The sequence below is a fragment of the Mustela nivalis genome (genome assembly GCF_964662115.1).
Source record: "Mustela nivalis genome assembly, chromosome: 12".
NCBI lineage: Eukaryota > Metazoa > Chordata > Mammalia > Carnivora > Mustelidae > Mustela > Mustela nivalis.
Genome location: NC_139031.1, coordinates 48,264,297 through 48,282,987, shown reverse-complemented (window position 1 = coordinate 48,282,987; position 18,691 = coordinate 48,264,297). Strand labels below are relative to the sequence as shown.

At 39.1% G+C, this 18,691-nt stretch overlaps 1 protein-coding gene across 1 annotated transcript; it reads right to left on the bottom strand.

Annotated features, from left to right (window-relative positions):
* Nucleotides 1–372: 372 nt before the first annotated feature.
* Nucleotides 373–2,387, bottom strand: NPVF (neuropeptide VF precursor; the record flags this gene model as incomplete). Its single annotated transcript, XM_082692403.1, has 2 exons — nucleotides 373–756; nucleotides 2,250–2,387. 2 exons carry the CDS (start codon nucleotides 2,385–2,387, stop codon nucleotides 373–375), a joined length of 522 nt encoding a protein of 173 aa, XP_082548529.1.
* Nucleotides 2,388–18,691: the final 16,304 nt, after the last annotated feature.

Genomic DNA, 18,691 nt, shown 5'->3' with positions numbered 1-18,691 from the left:
TTCCTCATGTGGGACCTTTCACATTAAAGAGGTCAAATGTTGGACTATATGTCACAGGCCTAATTCCCAATCACATCATCGAATCTTCTTACTCAGTGTGTGGCTATAGAGTAGTGAGGTTGATGCCCATGTGGGGCTTAGGGGAAGCTACGTCATTACTTCCTACTGCTACTCATGTTTATATCTGGCCCTCTGTAGGTCTCAGTTTAGGTACTTATTTCCCTTTCTCTTTGCTTTTTTCCTCCTAAGACTCTTAACTCTCTTAGAAATTTCTTTTGAAAAGAGGTAATCCTTTTTCACATTTCTGGCAGCTACATACAAGAGCCCATGCATTTTAACTGGTTTTCGGGTATTTACCCTGGGAGTTTTTGATCAGAATTCTGGATTTCTTGAGGCTGGCAGTTCATGGAGTAGCTCACTGGCAGATGGCGAATGCATGAATTGTTGGAGCAAATCACTCAGTGTCTTGGCGACACTTTTGGCTGTTGTTCTCCCAAACCTCTGGGGCAGGTTAGGAACATGTCTTGAGATGCTTTCCTTTATATTTCTTCCAAATCTCAGAGGCAGATTGGCCATCACCCCAGTGCTTCTTTCTTCTTCCACGGTCCTCCCAAATCTTAACGGCAAGTTGGCTGCCGAGTGTGGCATTTTGTTGACTGTGGGTGCACTCATCTTAATGACAGTTTTTGGACCCCAGTTTTTTAGTTCTTCAAAATTCAGACTTCTTTCCTTTTCCCCCTTAAGGTCTCCTTCAGGCTATGATTGGAAATGTATATTAAAATAAGTTATTGTTAACCATAAGAGACTCTTACTCTCACAAAACAAACTGAGGGATGCTGGGGGGAGGGAGGAGGGAGAGGGTGGTGGGGTTATGGACATTGGGGAGGGTATGTGCTATGGTGAGTGCTGTGAAGTGTGGAAACCTGGAGATTCACAGACCCATACCCTTGGGGCTAATAATACATTATATGTTAATAAAAAATTAAAAAAATTAAAAAAAAATTTTAAAATCTTAAAATAATAAGTTATTGTTATAGGCAATAGGTTTAAACCCCGAATTAACTTAAACCCAGACTTTAGTTTGCAGAATGGTTAAAGCAACAAACAAAGTTTGTGTTTTCATAGGCAGAATTTTTAAAGAAATAGTTCATATTAGGTTTCTTAAAGCAGTCCAGTTTCTCTATCCCTGGACTATTGTAAGACAACCGTAAAATATTACTAAAGTCCATAGAGCGAATACAGCAATGTGTTTGAGCAGCAGGAGCATACAAAGGATTGAAAGGAGGCAAACATTTATCTTACTGCAGTTATTCTCCTTCAGCTTTTGATCCATGTTATTTATGAAATATTTCATGTATTTTTATATTTTGATTTTAGAGAAACCTCCCACTGCCTCTTCATGTCCCTGTGTCTCCTCTTTTTAAATGCTGAAGTGGTGGATACATGAAAACAGAGATGCTGGCCAGGTTTTGGGGTAGAGTTAGAGGAGGCTTCATCGTCTTTCTCACCTGCTCATATTCAGAGCTCTGCTCTAAGAAACTGATTGTATTTTTATTAGTACACAAGTTACATTTTTAGGAAAGCACTGTTTGGTTTGTGGGCTATGTACCACTAACATACCAACCTTAAATGAACCATTTAAAATACAGCAAATATTTAATTAGATTTAGCTTTACCATGAAAATTTGTCCCTATGAAGATTTTTAAATGATCGTTTCTCTGATTGTGAAAAGAAATACATACTCATTTCAGCAAGTTTGGAAAATATATAAAATCATAAAAAATAAAATAGAAATATCTTGCAATTCCACCATCTAAGGATAAATACGTTACTTTGATATAGATGTACCATAAACTTACTGGCTCATCATTACTAAGTAGGACAGATAATCCTTACATATTTTTCTTTTTGTTGTTTGTAGTTGAAGACAACTCAAATGTTCAGCTGAAATATATCCAGGTCTTATTTCTGCAACTATTTATTACAACTGTGTACTTCTGAATCAATTGAAAATTATTAATGTACCTTGTGCTTGCTAAGTATCATATCCTGTACATAAACTGTCATTATGCCAGACTGTTTGCTGTTGTATTAAAAAATACAAGTTACATCAACGCACTGTCATGGAAGGCTGCAATTGGACAAACAACAAAGCACAAACATTCCTTTTTCTTTAAAAAATAAAAATGCATTAGATTTAGGACAAATATATAGTTAATATTAGTCATGTTAGAGTTAAAAAACTTACCTCAGAATATTTGTCATAATTTTCTTTGCTGGCAAGATTGGACATCATTAATTCATCTGAACAAAAGACATTTGATGTTAACAAGCTTGAAGTGGCTAAAATCACTAAAATGAAGCATTTTGATGAAATAACTTTCATTTTGTTCAGAATCTAGAATTAAGTTTCTATGTGCAGCCTAATGTCTACAAGGAGGGGAATCATAGTCTTTTTATACTGTCTAAAACAAAGGAAAGTTTGATTTATCAGTGAAACCAATCCCACATATTTTAAGTACTAATATTAATTAGTGTTTAACTATATATTTAAGGAATGTGGGTAATTCATTCTGGAAAGACAGCAATCTTCCTGTTTGCAAATTCATTAACTTTGAAAATAATTTTCCTCATTATGAAGGAGCTTCTAATTAGGTAAGTTTGGGACCATGGTAATTAAGATTCCAAACAAACAAAATGCTTCATTTCTTTGACCTCGAATGAAAAATATTTTGGTGTTTGCGTCAATTTTTGAGAAGGGAAAAAAATAGTATTCAATTCATGCTAGCTATATTTAAAAAAGTGCTGTTTTTTTTTTTAACCCACACAAAAGAGTTAGGCATAGTATTTTCAAAATGTCAAACAAAATTCAGAATATAAAAAGAGTTCTAAGTCACATAGTACCCAAATAAAATGACATTAATTAACTTTTCGTAAAATGCTGTTTGATTATTAAAAAGTGTCAGGATTAAATGTCAGCTATGATGTGAAAGGAGGGTAAGACCATGAGCTAGGCGTTTTGACAAACAGGCTGTCTCAAGAGAAACTGGAGGCAGTTCTAGGCCTTTTCTATCTTCCCCATGGGCCTTATTTGGCAAAACTGTATAAATCACTGGGATTGTATTTCTGTGATGATGCCGTATCCTACCTTCCTCCTCAGAGCCCTTAAGAACCCTGGCAAAGGTTTGGTAAGTCACACACATGCTAATTTTGTTGCTCCCCTGGCCCGTATTATTTGGGTAATCTCACATTGCCACAGGCATACTGACATCATGGCATCAGAAAAGAATTTATAGAAATAAATGCTTATGTCCTGAAACGCCAAAGTGCGTCTCTTTTGGAGCACATGACTGATATTCTTAAAGACCTGCCTTATCATTAGACTGCCTAGGTTCTAGAGAAATCATTACTTGTTCCCATCTGCCCATTCAACCCTCTCAGGAGACAGAGACCTTACAGTGATTGATCTCTAGCTCCTTCTAGACACAAACACTTAGAGGTGAATTCATAAAAGAGCAAGTCATAAAGTTGCACCTTTTGTGTCAAGGATTGTGCCACCTCGAGCCACTCCCACAAAATGCCATAATTTAAGGTATGTGATGGGCAGAAGTGAAGATCCTTCTCCAGATTATAGATCTCCAGAATAAATTAGAAAAACAACAGTGCGTAAACTCTTGGGTACCCTGAGGTCCCACTGCCCACAGCTTCTCTTCAGGCAGTTGACATCATTGGCCTCATTTGTTTTGGTCCGTGCTAGCCAAGAATCCCCGCAATAGGAGGCAATTAATTCAATTTATAGTCTAGGGTTAATTTTGTAAGACTGTTATTGGATTATTTGGGTTTAATTTCCCCGAGGATTTAATGCATTTCTCTTTCAAATTGTTCCTTTGCAAAGTGCTGATGGAACTTCCTTTTTTTGTGGTCAGTAGATTCAAACTTTTGAGAAATGGGTGAAGCGAGGAGCAAGTTTTGTGGGGCCGAGTTCACACCCTGGAAAGAGTGGAAGGGATCAGCCTGGGTCTCTTTCAGGATATGCTCGCTGGCTGGTTGTTTCAGAGGTTAGCATTACACCAGTTTGCAGTTCTGCTACTTGGGGTTTTGGCACATCGATGAGTTTTTTGGATTGCAGTCAGCACCTAGTCTAGCCGATCTGACTAATCACTCCTCTGCCTCCACCAGGTTCAAACCTCCAAGTCTGGAGTGTACTTAGAGTTCGCTTATTAATACAGGGCTTGGCACTTTTCAACCGTATTCTTAGTTAGCTTGGAAAATCGATATAAAATAGCATGACCTGGGACGCCTGGGTGGCTCAGTTGGTTAAGCAGCTGCCTTCGGCTCAGGTCATGATCCCAGCGTCCTGGGATCGAGTCCCGCATCGGGCTCCTTGCTCGGCAGGGAGCCTGCTTCTCCCTCTGCCTCTGCCTGCCATTCTGTCCGCCTGTACTCGCTCTCTCTCCCTCTCTCTCTGACAAATAAATAAAATCTTAAAAAAAAAAAATAGCATGACCTGACATACACAGTATGAAATCACTCTGTCTTTCGATGAAATGTGCTCCTGTATACGTAGCCTATGTAGGGATTCCTGATGAGACATAGGAGCATACAAAAAATGAAAACAACGTCTGTCTCCTGGCCATGTGGCATTTCCATACATGCTTCATTTTACTAAGACTTTAGAGACTTGAAGCTACTCCTGTCTAAGACTCTCTCTCCAGCTTGGACACTTCACGTCCTTGGCTTCCTACCAGATGGTGCCGTTGGGATGCCTCACAGGCGTCTCAAGTGCTCTATGTCCCAACTGAGAAAGTATGGATGCCAGAGAAGGGTGCTACTCCAGGCCAGAGCCTGTCTCTCATCACAGGTGGGAGGTACTCTTCTGGGGTGCGAATGGGTCAAGACTGGGAAGGCAACTTCTGGGGAACTGTGAGACTCATTGGGAATCTGCCATAGCCATGGGGATGAATGCTGCCACGTGTCCTTAACCTGTACCACCGGCAGCCATGTGTAGGCAAAAAGAAGCAAATGGAAACCCTTTTGATCCAGAAAGAGATGTCCCTTCCTCCTGTAGTATACCCCCTCTAGTGCCTTTTACTGACAAAGCATAAAATTATACCTGCTGCAAAGGATAAATGCTTAGGGAGTCCATCTCTCTTATCTCAGAGCATGAAATCAAGAGTGGATTTGGAGTTGAGAGGCAGTAAATAGATCAACTGGCATGGCCATCCACCCACTTGACCCAGCCCAAATCCTTTGGGAGATCCATGACTATTTCCTCCCCTTTTCTCCCTCATCCTATTCTAGAGTCCATGAAAAACTAGTTTCTAGTTTTGAGGTATTACACTATTTTTCTGAGCACTTACCACATACCAAGAACTGTCCTAAGTACTTTGTGAATTAACTTGTTTAGCTTTCATAATAATCTCATTAGCAGTTATAACTACTACTGCTCCTCCTCCTCCGCCTACTCCTCCGGCTTTCTGGAAAGGAAGACTAAGGTGCAAAAGGATGAAGTAAGTTTCTCTACAAATGGCAGGGCCAGGATTTGAACCCAAGCATTCTGAATGTGTTCTCGCTGTGCCAGTCTGCCCCATCAAACCTGGTCTGTTCTAAATTCCAATTAATCTGTTCACATCTCTCCATCCCCAGTGCCAGTACTCAGCTCACTATGTTCTCTTGCTTACACTTTTTCCTTGGTCCTCTCCAGTTCTTCCTCTATGGAGCAATCAGAAATGTCTTCACCAAGTAGAGCGGATTTGTGATTTCTTTTTAAAAACCTTCCAGCGGTTTCCATTTTTTTGTGGAATCACTTTAGGCCACTTTTCATTACTCGTAGACGTCTTAACGTCTCCTGCCTTGCCTCTCCCACTCCTCCCTGCCACCTCTGTGCTTGATGACAAACTTCTTTCTATTCTTCCAAATGGCTGCAATTTCTCTCGCCTCTGCTCATGGTTTTCCTGTGCATGGAATATCTGTCCACTCCCCTCTCTCCTTCTTACATCTCCTCATCGTTTGAGTCTCAGTTGAGGCATCACATGTTGTGAGAAACGTTCCTGTTTGAATATCTGACTTTTGACGTCCAGCGCCAATAAATGGCTCTTTGTTCTTGCCCAGTTGTGGTTTTTTCACTTTTACAGACTTGTTCTGTACTGTACCTTGTCTCCCGTCCCTCTGTACTGCTCGGGGGAGCCATGTGAGGGCAGAGCCTTGCTAGCGTAGATCACAGTGGCATTTCCATTGTCTATCTCACAGATGCTATAGCACTTTATTTCTATCTTTTAAAAAAGATTTTATGTATTCATTGGAGAGATACAGAGACAGAGACAGAGAGAGCCCAAAAGCAGGGGGAGAGGCAGAGGGTGAGGGAGAAGCTGAGCTTTATGGGGCTCTATCCCAGGACCCAGAGATCATGACAGTCGAAGGCAGATGTCTAACCATATGAGCCACCCAGGTGCCCAGGACACTTTATTTCTAAACAAGTGAATACATTTTTTTCTCTGGTATAAGGAATAAGGGTTAAAACTGAAGGTGCTGTTTTTCCTGGTTTTGGCTGTTGACCAGAGTTTCCTCTTTACTGTGACTTACAGATTATTAAAGCTTAAGTTTGTTGCCTTATCCTGAAATCTTAACATCTTAACATTTTCCCAGTGAGGAATCCCTCTTAAAGCTTTCCCAGACTGAGACCTACATGTGCACAGTCAGGTATGTGTAGGTTGAATGTGAGTGTAGGTTTATCCTGTTAACGGTGCTACATGCAGCTTGATAAGTTCAGTATGTTCTGATGTATCTTGCTGTGTTGATGGGTCCAGACACCAGGAAGGGTGTGAAAAGGGATGATACAGACCTAAAAAGGGCTTCCTGACGATGCTTCAGGGTTGTCCAGGAGGCGGACTTCATAGGCTCCCCTGGCTGAGGACAGAAAAGTGTTCTCTGATTGTTCGTTATTTTTCCACGCCCACTAGATGCCTCCAACCTCCGGCAGGCAGTTAGAGTAGGGGACAAATCCTTCCTACCCATCAGGAACTGAGCTGACTGAGTTGGGTCTAGGACTTTGTAAGGTTCTGGTTTATCTGAACCTCTAGGACAATATTTAAAATAAATGATTGTTTTTGTGCCATGGGCTGCAAGTTTTTACTTAAAATTTTATGCAGCAGAGCTAGCTCCCCCCCCCCCCCCCATTGATCCGTGCCCCCTAGGTCCTGGTGAGGTCTGCCGAAGAGGTGATGAGTGTTAATATGCAGAAGAACTTTGTTATAGAGCCCTGTCCCTTGCCCTCAGCCCAGCAGTGGACTCCCAGGCCTTTGGCCTCTTGACAGTTTTTTTCTTCCTCTCCATCCAAGCATAGTCCAGTTGTTGCACTCTGCAGAAGAATTTATGGGCATTGTAGTCTTATTTTGCATTGCATGTTTTCAAAGTATTTTGTAACCATTTGTTAACTAATTTCAGGCCGCCTTTAGAGGTGGGTGGTGGCATTACTGTATAAATACATTTCAGTATATTGTGTGCAGAGACAAAAGAAATACCTGTCTTGGTTCCAAATGAAATCATCCTATGCAAATTATATAACATTACTATTTTAAAAATGTGTGGTGGTACCTGTGTTTCAAGATTTATGAGTGGTTTTTTATAATGAGCTTGTCATATTTTGATAGCTGGATTGTATTTACATCTCCTGCTTTTTATTGTGACACAGTATAGTGCCATGGCCTTGGAGATGCTGATGTGGACAAGAGACAAAGATGATTCCTCATGTAGTAAAAGCAGTTGAAATTCAATTCTACTTGGAGTCACTTAAAGAATTTGTTTGTATATTAAATAATTATGAAAATCAATTCATAAGATTTATTCTAGAAGTTTGATGAAATGACAAGGTCCCTATGACTAAAAGACGTATTTTAGAACAATATACTGAACAAACTCTTCAGTATTAAATCTTTCAAGTGATATGGAGTGGTAATGTTTTAAAGAATTTTTACAGCAATTGTGCAAGGTTGATTAGGAAGCTGCCTCTCTACAGCACAGCTTTCCAATTCGAGCTTTTACGCTTTTTAATGTTTCATTTTTATTGACATTTTTTTCCTTGCAGGAAAAATGTGTGATTTTTACTAGCCTGGCAGGGGGTTATGGTACCTCTTGCCAAAGTGTCAAGAAAACTCAGAATTCTCTACATGAGGGACAAAGACCAGATGTTTAGTTAAAACAGCACATAGCTTTTACACAAATATAGGTAATGGAAACCAAGTCTTTTCCTGGGATTTCCCCCCCCGCCCCTTTCTTGAGCCAGTTTTGCCTTTGATATTTTTAAAATAAGCAAGCAACCATCTTGTTATTCTAACCTGAGCAGAATAATTTAGCTTTTTGCAAAGAGGGTGACTTTTCAATATCTTGCTTTTGTTTTGAAGGATTCTGCTCTAAAATGTGGAATGTGCTCTTCAAATAATAATTTGCTTTAGTGAAAAGAAAATTTGAGACTTTTATAGTTTAGGAAAGACCTAGCCTAATCCACTAGCCTGATTTTTCCACTAGCCTGAACACATCTTCACTGGGGAGGACATTTGTTGCTTAAGCCTACACTGATGTGGGTTTTGGAGAATGTTTTTAAGTACAACTGTTTTCCCATTTCAAATAGGAGTTAGGGCAGATGGCTAACTAATAATGAGCATCATCACAAATGTGGACTTTTCTAAATCCTTTTTCATCACTGATGAAAACAGATGATAAGGGGGCTACTTGAGAAATACACATGAATGGGCTGTGGTTTGTTTTTTCTTTTTGATTAGGGGTTATCTGTCTCCTGTGCTCCCTAGTACTACTCGTAGGAGTTTCTTGAAGGCCCACAGCAGCCATGCAGTTGCTATTCTGAGCAGAAGCTGGCCCTTGTGTTAACACACTGGCGCTGGGACTTTATTCTTCTGGAACCTGTTACTAGTTCCTTTGGCTTTGGACATACTGCCTGCTCCTTCGTTCTAGGTCTGAGCTCACATGGGTACCTCATCCCAGTGGGCACCTGTATCCCTTAGATCATAGTGGCTGGATCTCATTACTGAGGAGGGGTTTACACTTTCCTTCAACACCGGGTTTATGGGACCCTCAAAAGGATGTGTCCATGACGTAGCCAGGAATGACAGCATGGCAGTTCTGCTGGTTAAACTCAGCCAATTCCATGACAAATAAAATGCAACCAATGCCAAGCAACCAAACGGAAAACCCTTAGTCAAATAGTTGTTGAAGGAGGACTCAAAAGCGTACTTTTAAATCTGTAGTGACATGGAGTATAAATTTAATTAGAGGAGAAGATTTTCTGTCCATCTCCTGATTCTAAAAGGTGAAATCTACACAGAAAATTCTGTACTGACTTGAGGTTAAATGAGCTAAATAAATGTTAATACCTAATGGATATCATTTTATACTGGGTTCTGTACCAGAAGAGTTTAAGAAATCAGGTATTTACACTTTGAGAAACAATAATAAAGAAGACAATGGTATCTAGAACATATTTTTAGGTCTTCAGAACATATTTAGATATACAAGCAGCCTTACCATTTCTAGGGACAATAGCCTATTGTAGACACAATAGTTTACATGACAGTGTAAATGACCCAGAGCAGTTTTATGATGGTGGGCTTTGGCTGATGGGCCCTGTTGGAGCCCTCTCTGATTCATCGAAAAGGAGTAGCTGATGATCCATGATCTAGAAACATCCCACTAGGAGACTGGTGTGGATCTTTCTGTGAATACCACCTCTGTCCATGCCCTGTTCCTCAATACCTAAGCCAAAAGCGGTGGAACTGCCCTTCCTATGTTTCCATATCTTTGGGTTGATTTGTTTCTTTAAATGTATCACTTCAAAACTTCCCTTAATGACTCTCTTAACCTGATCTAACTTGGATGAACATAACGAAGGAGGAGGAGTCCCAGAATCTTGGCCATGGTGAGAGATGAAAGAGGAGAGAAATCACTGTGAGCTTACTTTGGACCTCCCTGCCTCTTGAGTAGTTTTCTAGTCTTGTAAATGTTTCACAGTTGAGGCTTTTCATAGGCACAGCTGCAAAACTAGCTCTCCTTTACCTGGTATATTACTCAGAGCTCCTTGGTTGCATGTTACTGAAATTCCTAATGTGTTAAAGCAAAATGGAGAATTTATTATGAGGATATGGGGATATCTTATGAATGGGGTTGGGGTCTCTAGAACATCTGGAGCCTAGGACTCAAATCACCATTGGGACTTTCTCCTTGATTCTGATTTCTTCTCTCAATGCATCAGTTTCGTTATTCCTTCCTACTGCTGTTTTGATTTTCCCACCTCTCAGCCCATTTATTAATGCCTTCTGAGAAAACTGCTTTATATCAGTTCCAGATTCAAAATCACCAGGGAAGGATTCTGATTGGCCCATTTTAGATAAGGAGCCCCATCCTGAGCCAATCATTTATAGCCAGAGGAGGGTCACATTGCATTAACATTGAAGATAGTACCGCAAACCTGTGAAAGCGTTGGGGGTAAGTGTTGTTACTGGGAAGACAATACAAAAGCGTCTAAAACAGCTGGTTAGATAGAGCATGAGGAAGAATCTGGATGCTTCTCTTCCTGAGGAAGAGAATTCCCCAGGCAGAGGAAAACTACTTCCCAAGCTGGTGAAATACTGAAGTTCTGAGTTGCAGATAGAAAGCCACTTGACGGGGTATGTCTCTGTTTTTCTTTAAAGATGCTGAGGAGGTCTCTGTCCTAGCTCAGTGATACTGGTAGACAGTGCTTTCATCTCTGCCATCTGGGTCTTTGTTTTTGCAAGCAGGTGTTCTTGTGAGATATTTTTGTGGCTCATATGGGGCTTTGATGGTAAAAACAAAACAAAACAAAACAAATTCAAGATCTTCCTTCCCCAGGGGCAGCCGAGGGCACAATTCCCAGCTATTTCTCCATATATCCATCAAAAGCAGTGCCAACTTTGAGAGCCTGTAAGATTCCCTTTCTCCCCTGGCAGGTGGGAGGCCTGGCTCAGGTGTTTCTCTTTGGCATTTGGAGGTGCTCCTGTTTCCACCATTATGCTCAACACCAGATATGAAGCACTGTCCTGAGAATTTCAAGACCAGGTGGTTTGGTCCCTAAATGGTCCTAAACTCTTTTTAACTTGGGCCTCTTTCCTAACTGTTTCACACCCTTTGTTTTTCTGTGGTGATACTGGCTTGCTTCATTTCTTCCCACTGTGCTTACTAAGGTTGAATGAGTTCTATGACCCAGAGTAGAGTGGTTCACTGCTTTTTGAGCAAGCAAGTTTATTTTTCTATTAAGTTGGTTGACTTGCCATTCTCTGCCTGGCACTTGGGTAGCCTTTGGAAACACTCCAAAATTCTTGTTCCTTAGACAATGAACTTTCCTTAAATAATAGATTAGTAAATGTTTATTTTGGAGATAGTAAAAATAAGATTATTTGTGTATAATTCCAAATATAAGCAAAATTTTTCTGATAATTAGCTTCATTGTTTTCTGTCAATTTTTTGACATTATTTACACTAAATTAGAAGTAGTAATAATGGGACATCCTAGTTTAGTCCTACAAATATATCTGTCTACAATAAAATATTTGCTTTCAGTGACAGAAAGTATTTTAGAAGTGTTCATTAAAACAATTTGATAACTGTGTATTCATTATTAATAACCCAAGACAGGGAATTACATGTTATGTGACTCATGCAACCAATAAGGAAGCTGCCATTTCCATAATTATAAAGAATTCATACCACATCCATTTTACTATTCAGTATCATTTGACCCATTTATGGCTCATTTTGAAAGAGTAAGATTAAAAAATTTATAAAGTTTTTCAAATGAAAAATCTGCCAGGTAATTTCTCCCTTCCACTGCTTACAGTAGATGCTCTCCATCTAAGAGGCTGGACCATTTAGTTCTCCATCCCTCTTCTTAACTACAGTAGTAAAGGAAGTTCAGGATGCCCTGGGTGATGCCAATCCTTCTCCTTCAGGCCCCCTCCTGGAAGCCTTCTGAGGGGTAAACTGTGAAAAAAAGTGGGAGTCAGGGAGGATGACGTGGGTTGGCCACATTCTGGAACAAATGACAGCTGTGGGGTGAAGGGCAGCTAGTCAGTGTCCACGTGCTCTCTGTTTGGCTGCCTGCAGTTTCTAAATAGCCTATTTGGGGAAAAAGTCGAGCAAATGCTCAGCTAAGTCATTAGCCCGCAAGTTCCTCCAAAATGTCAGTTACTGATCACTGCTACGCCTCTGCTTTTATTCTGACTATCCTCTAGAGTTAATTTTGGTATGGAAGGAGGAGGAAGAGGGATGTAGGCTGGGAGGGGGGAGAGCATCATTGGAAGGCTGGTACAAGATGAACTTGTAGCTTCAAGGTTTTTCTTTTGGGCATGGAAGAGAGAATGAGGCCTAGTGAGTGATTCTGGGCCTGTTATTCTTTTCCTTTACCCCCATCCCAAATCTCAAAAGTATCGTTGAATTTGGAGCTCACTGTAATTAGAGTCAAGGAGACCCCCAGATCTTTGTCACACCTGAGAACCTGGGCAGCACTGTTCTTAAGAAACAGTAAATTAGTACCACGAGACTCCAGCTCCTCTCCTGCATGGTCTGATTGCATCACCTCACTCCCTTTGGTCAGGTCTGTGAACAGTTGCTAAAGTGATTTTGATGTGATGTGACATTTGCAGACTGTGGCCACCGACCAAAGAATCTGAGCTTCGGTATCCAACATTTTACAGGCTACAAAATATAAGCTGGCCAACATTTATTGCCTGTCCTAGCAGCTCGAGCCAAGTTTCCTAAGCCTACAGAGCAGACCTCTTGCTGCTGCTAATTTTACTATCAGCAAACAAAAGGGAAGTAGGAAACAATGCAGAACAGCTGAAGGAGAGCCTTTGCGAGAGTGGGTATACACTCAAGTGATCTCAAGAGAGAGAGAGTGACTTTCTTTTTTCTAAAACCAAAAGGGACTCAGTTTGCACAGAAATAAAGTGGAAAAAAATGTAATGTAGAAAAAGTTACAAGTGGAGATTCTGCACTGGTCTCCCAGGATGGCAGTGATTTACATATTAAGACAGCCACTAGGGAAATGTTAAAAACTCTCTAGGAAAATTTCCAATGTGATGGATAGAACTTTAATATTAATACAGGATTCATCATGATAATGTAAGTCATAGATCTAAACCTTCATCAATTGGATCAGCCCTTTTCCAGCCTATTATACAGGTAGTAAGTACGTGCTTTAAATAGTGTCATGTCACAGGCCTGGAGTCTTTCTTTATCTGCAGTTTCTCAAGTTCTGTTCACAGAAATAGTGACCCCATGAATCATTCATCTTTTACTATGTTATCTAGACCATCTGCATTTCTTCCATTTTTATTAATATTTAGTACTTCTTGAAATATACTTAATTATACTTTTTTCACAAATAGAAAGAGCATAATTCAACTAACACGTGCAGTGAGTGTGAGTGAAAGAGCTGATTGTTAATCTATTTGTTGGTTATTATACTAAGAAAATAAGTGATTTCTGGTTTGCTATTTGGTTGAGTTATCTTAGACATAATTACCAATCAAATGCATAGTACTGTTCAGTCATTTTACTCTGGGTTTTTTCATCTTCTTCGAACACTGACACCAAACAAGACGGTGGCATAGCCTCTCTAGAATTCTCTAAGATAATGACGGCCTTTAGGAATGAGAATGATTGTAGTGTTGATGGCAGTAATTATAAATGTTAAGAATTTTCTGCTGCCTTTTCCAATAGGGATTTGAACATTCACTGGTGGAGTATACAATCACCTTTTCTTAGTCTAAAACACACATGAAAATAAATCCATGAGTACAGATCATGAATACAGATGTAAAGTGTGGACACGGACAAGTAGATTCTCAAGTTCTATAAAGAAAAGGGGACTTTTTTAAAGCCTAGAAATCACTGTATATTTTGTCTCTCCTTTCTAGATTCCTGTAATGCTCACTGATTCTACTCCACCCCAGTTATATACCCATGGAGTAACCAATGTTCACACTTGAGTGTATCATTTCATGTATTTTGTTGACATAAAATTTGAGAGTGTAAAGGTTCTGAGAAGTCCTGCTGAAGGAAACTTACATGTTGTAGAATCCAGCATTTTCTAAGCTTTCTTTTGACTGTGGAATCTTTTTTTTTTTTTTTTTCCCTCTCTCCCAAATAAGATCTATAAACACATTGGGAAATGCTGGCCTAAAGGAGGTATTCATAAACTTGGCCTCTTCTATTTTCAGGTTTTGATTTTCATTGGAAACTTTGCAATGAACTCCAACTTCTCCCTAAGTCCTGGCTCAGGTGTCACTTCCTCTGTGAAGGTTTTTCTACTTGCCCTAGAATAGATATGTAATTGTTCCCTTTTGCCCCCTATCCCCACAGCAATTTTTTTTTGTGTGGAAAATCTATGTGTTTATGTTTAGAGCATGAGCTAATTTATTTATTTTTTACTTTCCTCTTCCAATCTACAATATCCTTTAAGAAGAGTGTTTTTGTTTTTGTTTTGTTTTGTTTATTGTTGTTGTTGTTGTTCTCAGTGCACTATTGAGTGCCTGGATCCTTGTAGGAGTTCAACAAGTATCTGGTGAAGGAATGAATGAACAAATAGAGCCTGGAAACTTTAGCAGAAAAATTATCTTTCTGGTGTGTTGATATGTGATTAATGAATGAACCTTTTTGAGTCAAGTACTTTGTCGATTATAGTGACTCATTTCCATACAGTTGATTGGATTGAGACTGACTCAGATGTGAGATGGCTAATCATTTAGTCTGCCCAAAATATAAGATTGACTGTTACTCTGTTTTCCCCCTTGTATAGACATGGGCAGTATGTATGAAAAATTCTAGTACCCAGTCATAACAGAGACATTTTTCTTCTCTATTCATAATTAGTCCGTAACTCAGAATTTCCCTATTTTTAACTGCTAAGGGAAAAATGGAATTTACAGATCTTTTTACCTTTCATTAAAAGCCTAACCTAATAGATTTAAAGAACTATATAGTTATAGAATTATATAGTTATATAACTATTTATATTATATAATCATATATAGAATTACATAGTTATAGAATAAGAATTATATATAGTTATATAATATATATTATTATTATATAGTTATAGAATATATTCTATAACTATATATAGAATTATATAGTTATAGAATAAGAATTATGTATATAATTATATATATAAAGAATTATATATATAAATATAATATATTATATATATATAGAACTATATTATGCCTGCAGCATTTTGATTTGAAATATATATTTTTTTCCCCTGATGTACTCTAGGTTTCAGGGTTACAATTTTTATTGTGGTTTAGGCATGTTTTCCCTCCCATTTTTCCTTTCTTCATTTTCCCCTCATCTTTTTTACAATAATCATTTATTTTATTTTTTCAGAGTTCCAAAATTCATTGTTTATGCACCACACCTAGTGCTCCATGCAATATGTGCCCTCCTTAATACCCACCACCATGCTCACCCATACCCCCATCCTCATCCCCTCCAAAACCCTGTTTGTTTCTCAGAGTCCACAGCTCTGGGAGCTCATGGTTTGTCTCCCCCTCTGATTTCCCCCAACTCACTTCTCCTCTTCATCTCCCAATGTCCTCCATTTTACTCCTTATGTTCCACAAGTCAGTGAAACCATATGATAATTGACTTTCTCTGCTTGATTTATTTTGCTCAGTATAATCTCCTCCAGTCCTATCCATATTGATGCAAAAGTTGGTATTCATCCTTTCTAATGGAGGCACAATACTCCATTGCATAAATGGACCATATCTTTTTTATCCATTTGTCCGTTGAAGGGCATCTTGGTTCTTTCCACAGTTTTTAAAAATATGCTAATAGGATCAAGGTAATAATCTCCCTCTCTGGCTGTACCCCACTCCAGTTCTATACTGGAGTGAAGTCACCAAGTTAACACCACAGTATATCACTTTATGTATTTGGTTGGCATAAATTTTGTGGGGAGGCCAAGGATAGAGGTTGGATAACCCAGGCCAGGATAGAGGTTAGAGACTACATTTATAACATTCTCTTCTACATTTCATTGTTCTCCTTTGAAGATGGTTCACAAAGCTGCAACCTGGTGAGGACATTAAGAGGAATTAATATGCCCAAGAAACTTAATTATATTTCTGTCATGGAGACTAGGCTGGCAAATCAGCTAGGGTGAAGTCAGCTCATTCGGTGGTGTTGTCAGAATGGGAAAAAGAGGCGGCACACCTGACTGGAAGAGGAAGAGGAAAAAGGTTGTTAGACTGGGGTCAGGAATGTCCACTATTTGTTCCTCCTGCCCATCCCTTAATTTTTTTTTTTTTTTTTAGCAATGAAGGCTACCGCAGCAGATAATTGATATCTTGGGTTTCCCTGGCACCACGGAAAGGCCTAGAACTAAAGCAAAAGCAATGAGAGTAGTTGGGGGATAGGAGAGGGGAGGAAACAGAAGACAGAGATTGGAGGGGTGGAGAGTGAGACTCTGATGTAATGGGAAAGGCATTTGATTTGGAATGCAGATTTCAAAAAGCACTCTATTTAGGAAACAATTTAGAAAATACTAGTTTCTGGTTTCTGTGTAACCTTGGGCGATTACCTGGCTCATAGCTTCTTCCCAGGAAATATTTGTGGATTGCTGGATGATCACTAAAGACCCTTTACCTCTAAAACATCAATGTTGATGATATGAGATAAACTCAAGAGAGCTGGAGAGAAGACAGAGATGTGTGTGTAAGTGATTGATAAGGGTCACCCAAGTCAGATGGCTCGGAACTTGTCTGTTCGGGATCAGTTTCCTGACTCCTCAAATCTGGGTGACAGTTGATTAAATCTTGAACTTTCTGTTTATTAGCTGGGGTGGAGATGAGAATCTGGCTAATAGAGAAAGCTATTATAGAGGCTGTTTTATATATAATCCCTGCCAGGAAGCCAAAAGATGGTGGGCAGTAGATAGAGTCCTTGTTAACCAGGTAAATCTTGCACCTGCAGGTTTATCCCAGGAAACCAAGCATGGAAATGGTGGCTGGATCTTCAAACTTTCATATTTAGATGGGATAATTTTTGACAGAACACAAACTTCTTGGCTAAGAACCAAAGGCTCTTGGGAACCAATCTCCATAGCAGGCATTGGTCTCAAGACTGTTTGAAGGCCAAAACAAAGAGAATGAGTTTCACATTTTCATGAAACTGTTCTCATGTCTGACTTCAAAAGGTGCTTTAGAAACAGAGCTCAGACTTGGACCCTTGACCATCGGAGTTCTCCCTGTGGGCCATTTCAGGGTAAGCTTGGGGACAGTCAGCTGTGGAATGTTAGGAGCATAGAGAACAAGTTTCCAGGACTGTAGGCTGTTAGTTGATTCCCCAGAAAGTAGTTCTGTGAAGCCATTCTGATTTTTACATATGGCATATCTGAAAAAGGGGTTATTCGGCAATTGCAACATTTTTTGTTTTATGTGCCTCTGAAAGAAAGATATGTTTTGTCCTCCATCAAGTCTTAAAAATATTTATCCTGGCATCTTCCCATTTTTCTTTCCACATGGAAACTCTGATATTTTTAAGACTAGTTGTGAAATCATTCCTAGGTATGCACATTATATGGAGATCTTAGAAAAACTTTTAAGGAAAATGAGTATAAGATGGCATTTCTTTTATGTACCAGACATTATAAACCATTCTTTTGTTGGGCTTTTCTTGATGAGCAAGATGTAATAAAATGATGTATATTCTCACCCTGTGGCAGATACCCTTTATCTAGTGGGACAGAATATTGAAAGCAGCATGGAAGATTAAAAAAAGGAGGGGCATTTGAAAAAGTGTCCTCATGATAGCATCGTGAAAGCAATGCTATCTTCTGGTTAAATAAAGCATGAACAATAATTTTGGGTTAGGTATGTTCTTCAATTATGCATTTGATTTTGGTAATAAAAGACGCATGTTTTTCAATAATGTTTGGAATTTAAATACACTGTTCCTTTTTCCCAGTCTTCAGGAGAACACTTACCAATGCAAAAGCTACCTCTCACCCATTCTTGTCCATTAAAAATTAAATGCTTTTACAGTAAATTATTAAAAGAGCCAAGTTGGCTGCAAATCATCAAAGGTACCATAAACCATTATGCAAGCAAGTGAGAAGTCTGATTAAATCTAAGGGATCAGAAAGCATATACATCCCTCGATATCCATCGCAAATTCTAAACTACAAAAGCAGCCATAAAATGCTACATTAAATTACTTTAAAAAACTCTTTCAGGGTTTTCGAAATTCAACAGTAACTTGCCTTTTCAATTAAGTATGAACTAAAAACCTTTACTACAAAGCACAGATAAACCACTATTTAGAGGTTATTTCCACTTTCTTTAACCTGCAGCAAAATTAGCCTCATTTTTCCAACTGATATCACTTACTTAACGGAATTGAGGCATTCTAACAGAGTTTGCCAAAAAGCTAGTTATTAATTAAGTCCTGTTTCCCCAAAGTGTCTTTGTTATCTTTTGATTATATTGGAAAAGAAAATGATGGGCCCTGAACATTGCAAAATCACGTTGAAAATTTTGGAAGTATCTAAATAAAATATGGTTAAAGATAAAAAAGATAACTTGTGGTTTTGGTTTAAATGAGATAATATATAATCAAATGTAGGATGCCTAGCTTGGTGCCTGACACATAGGAGACACT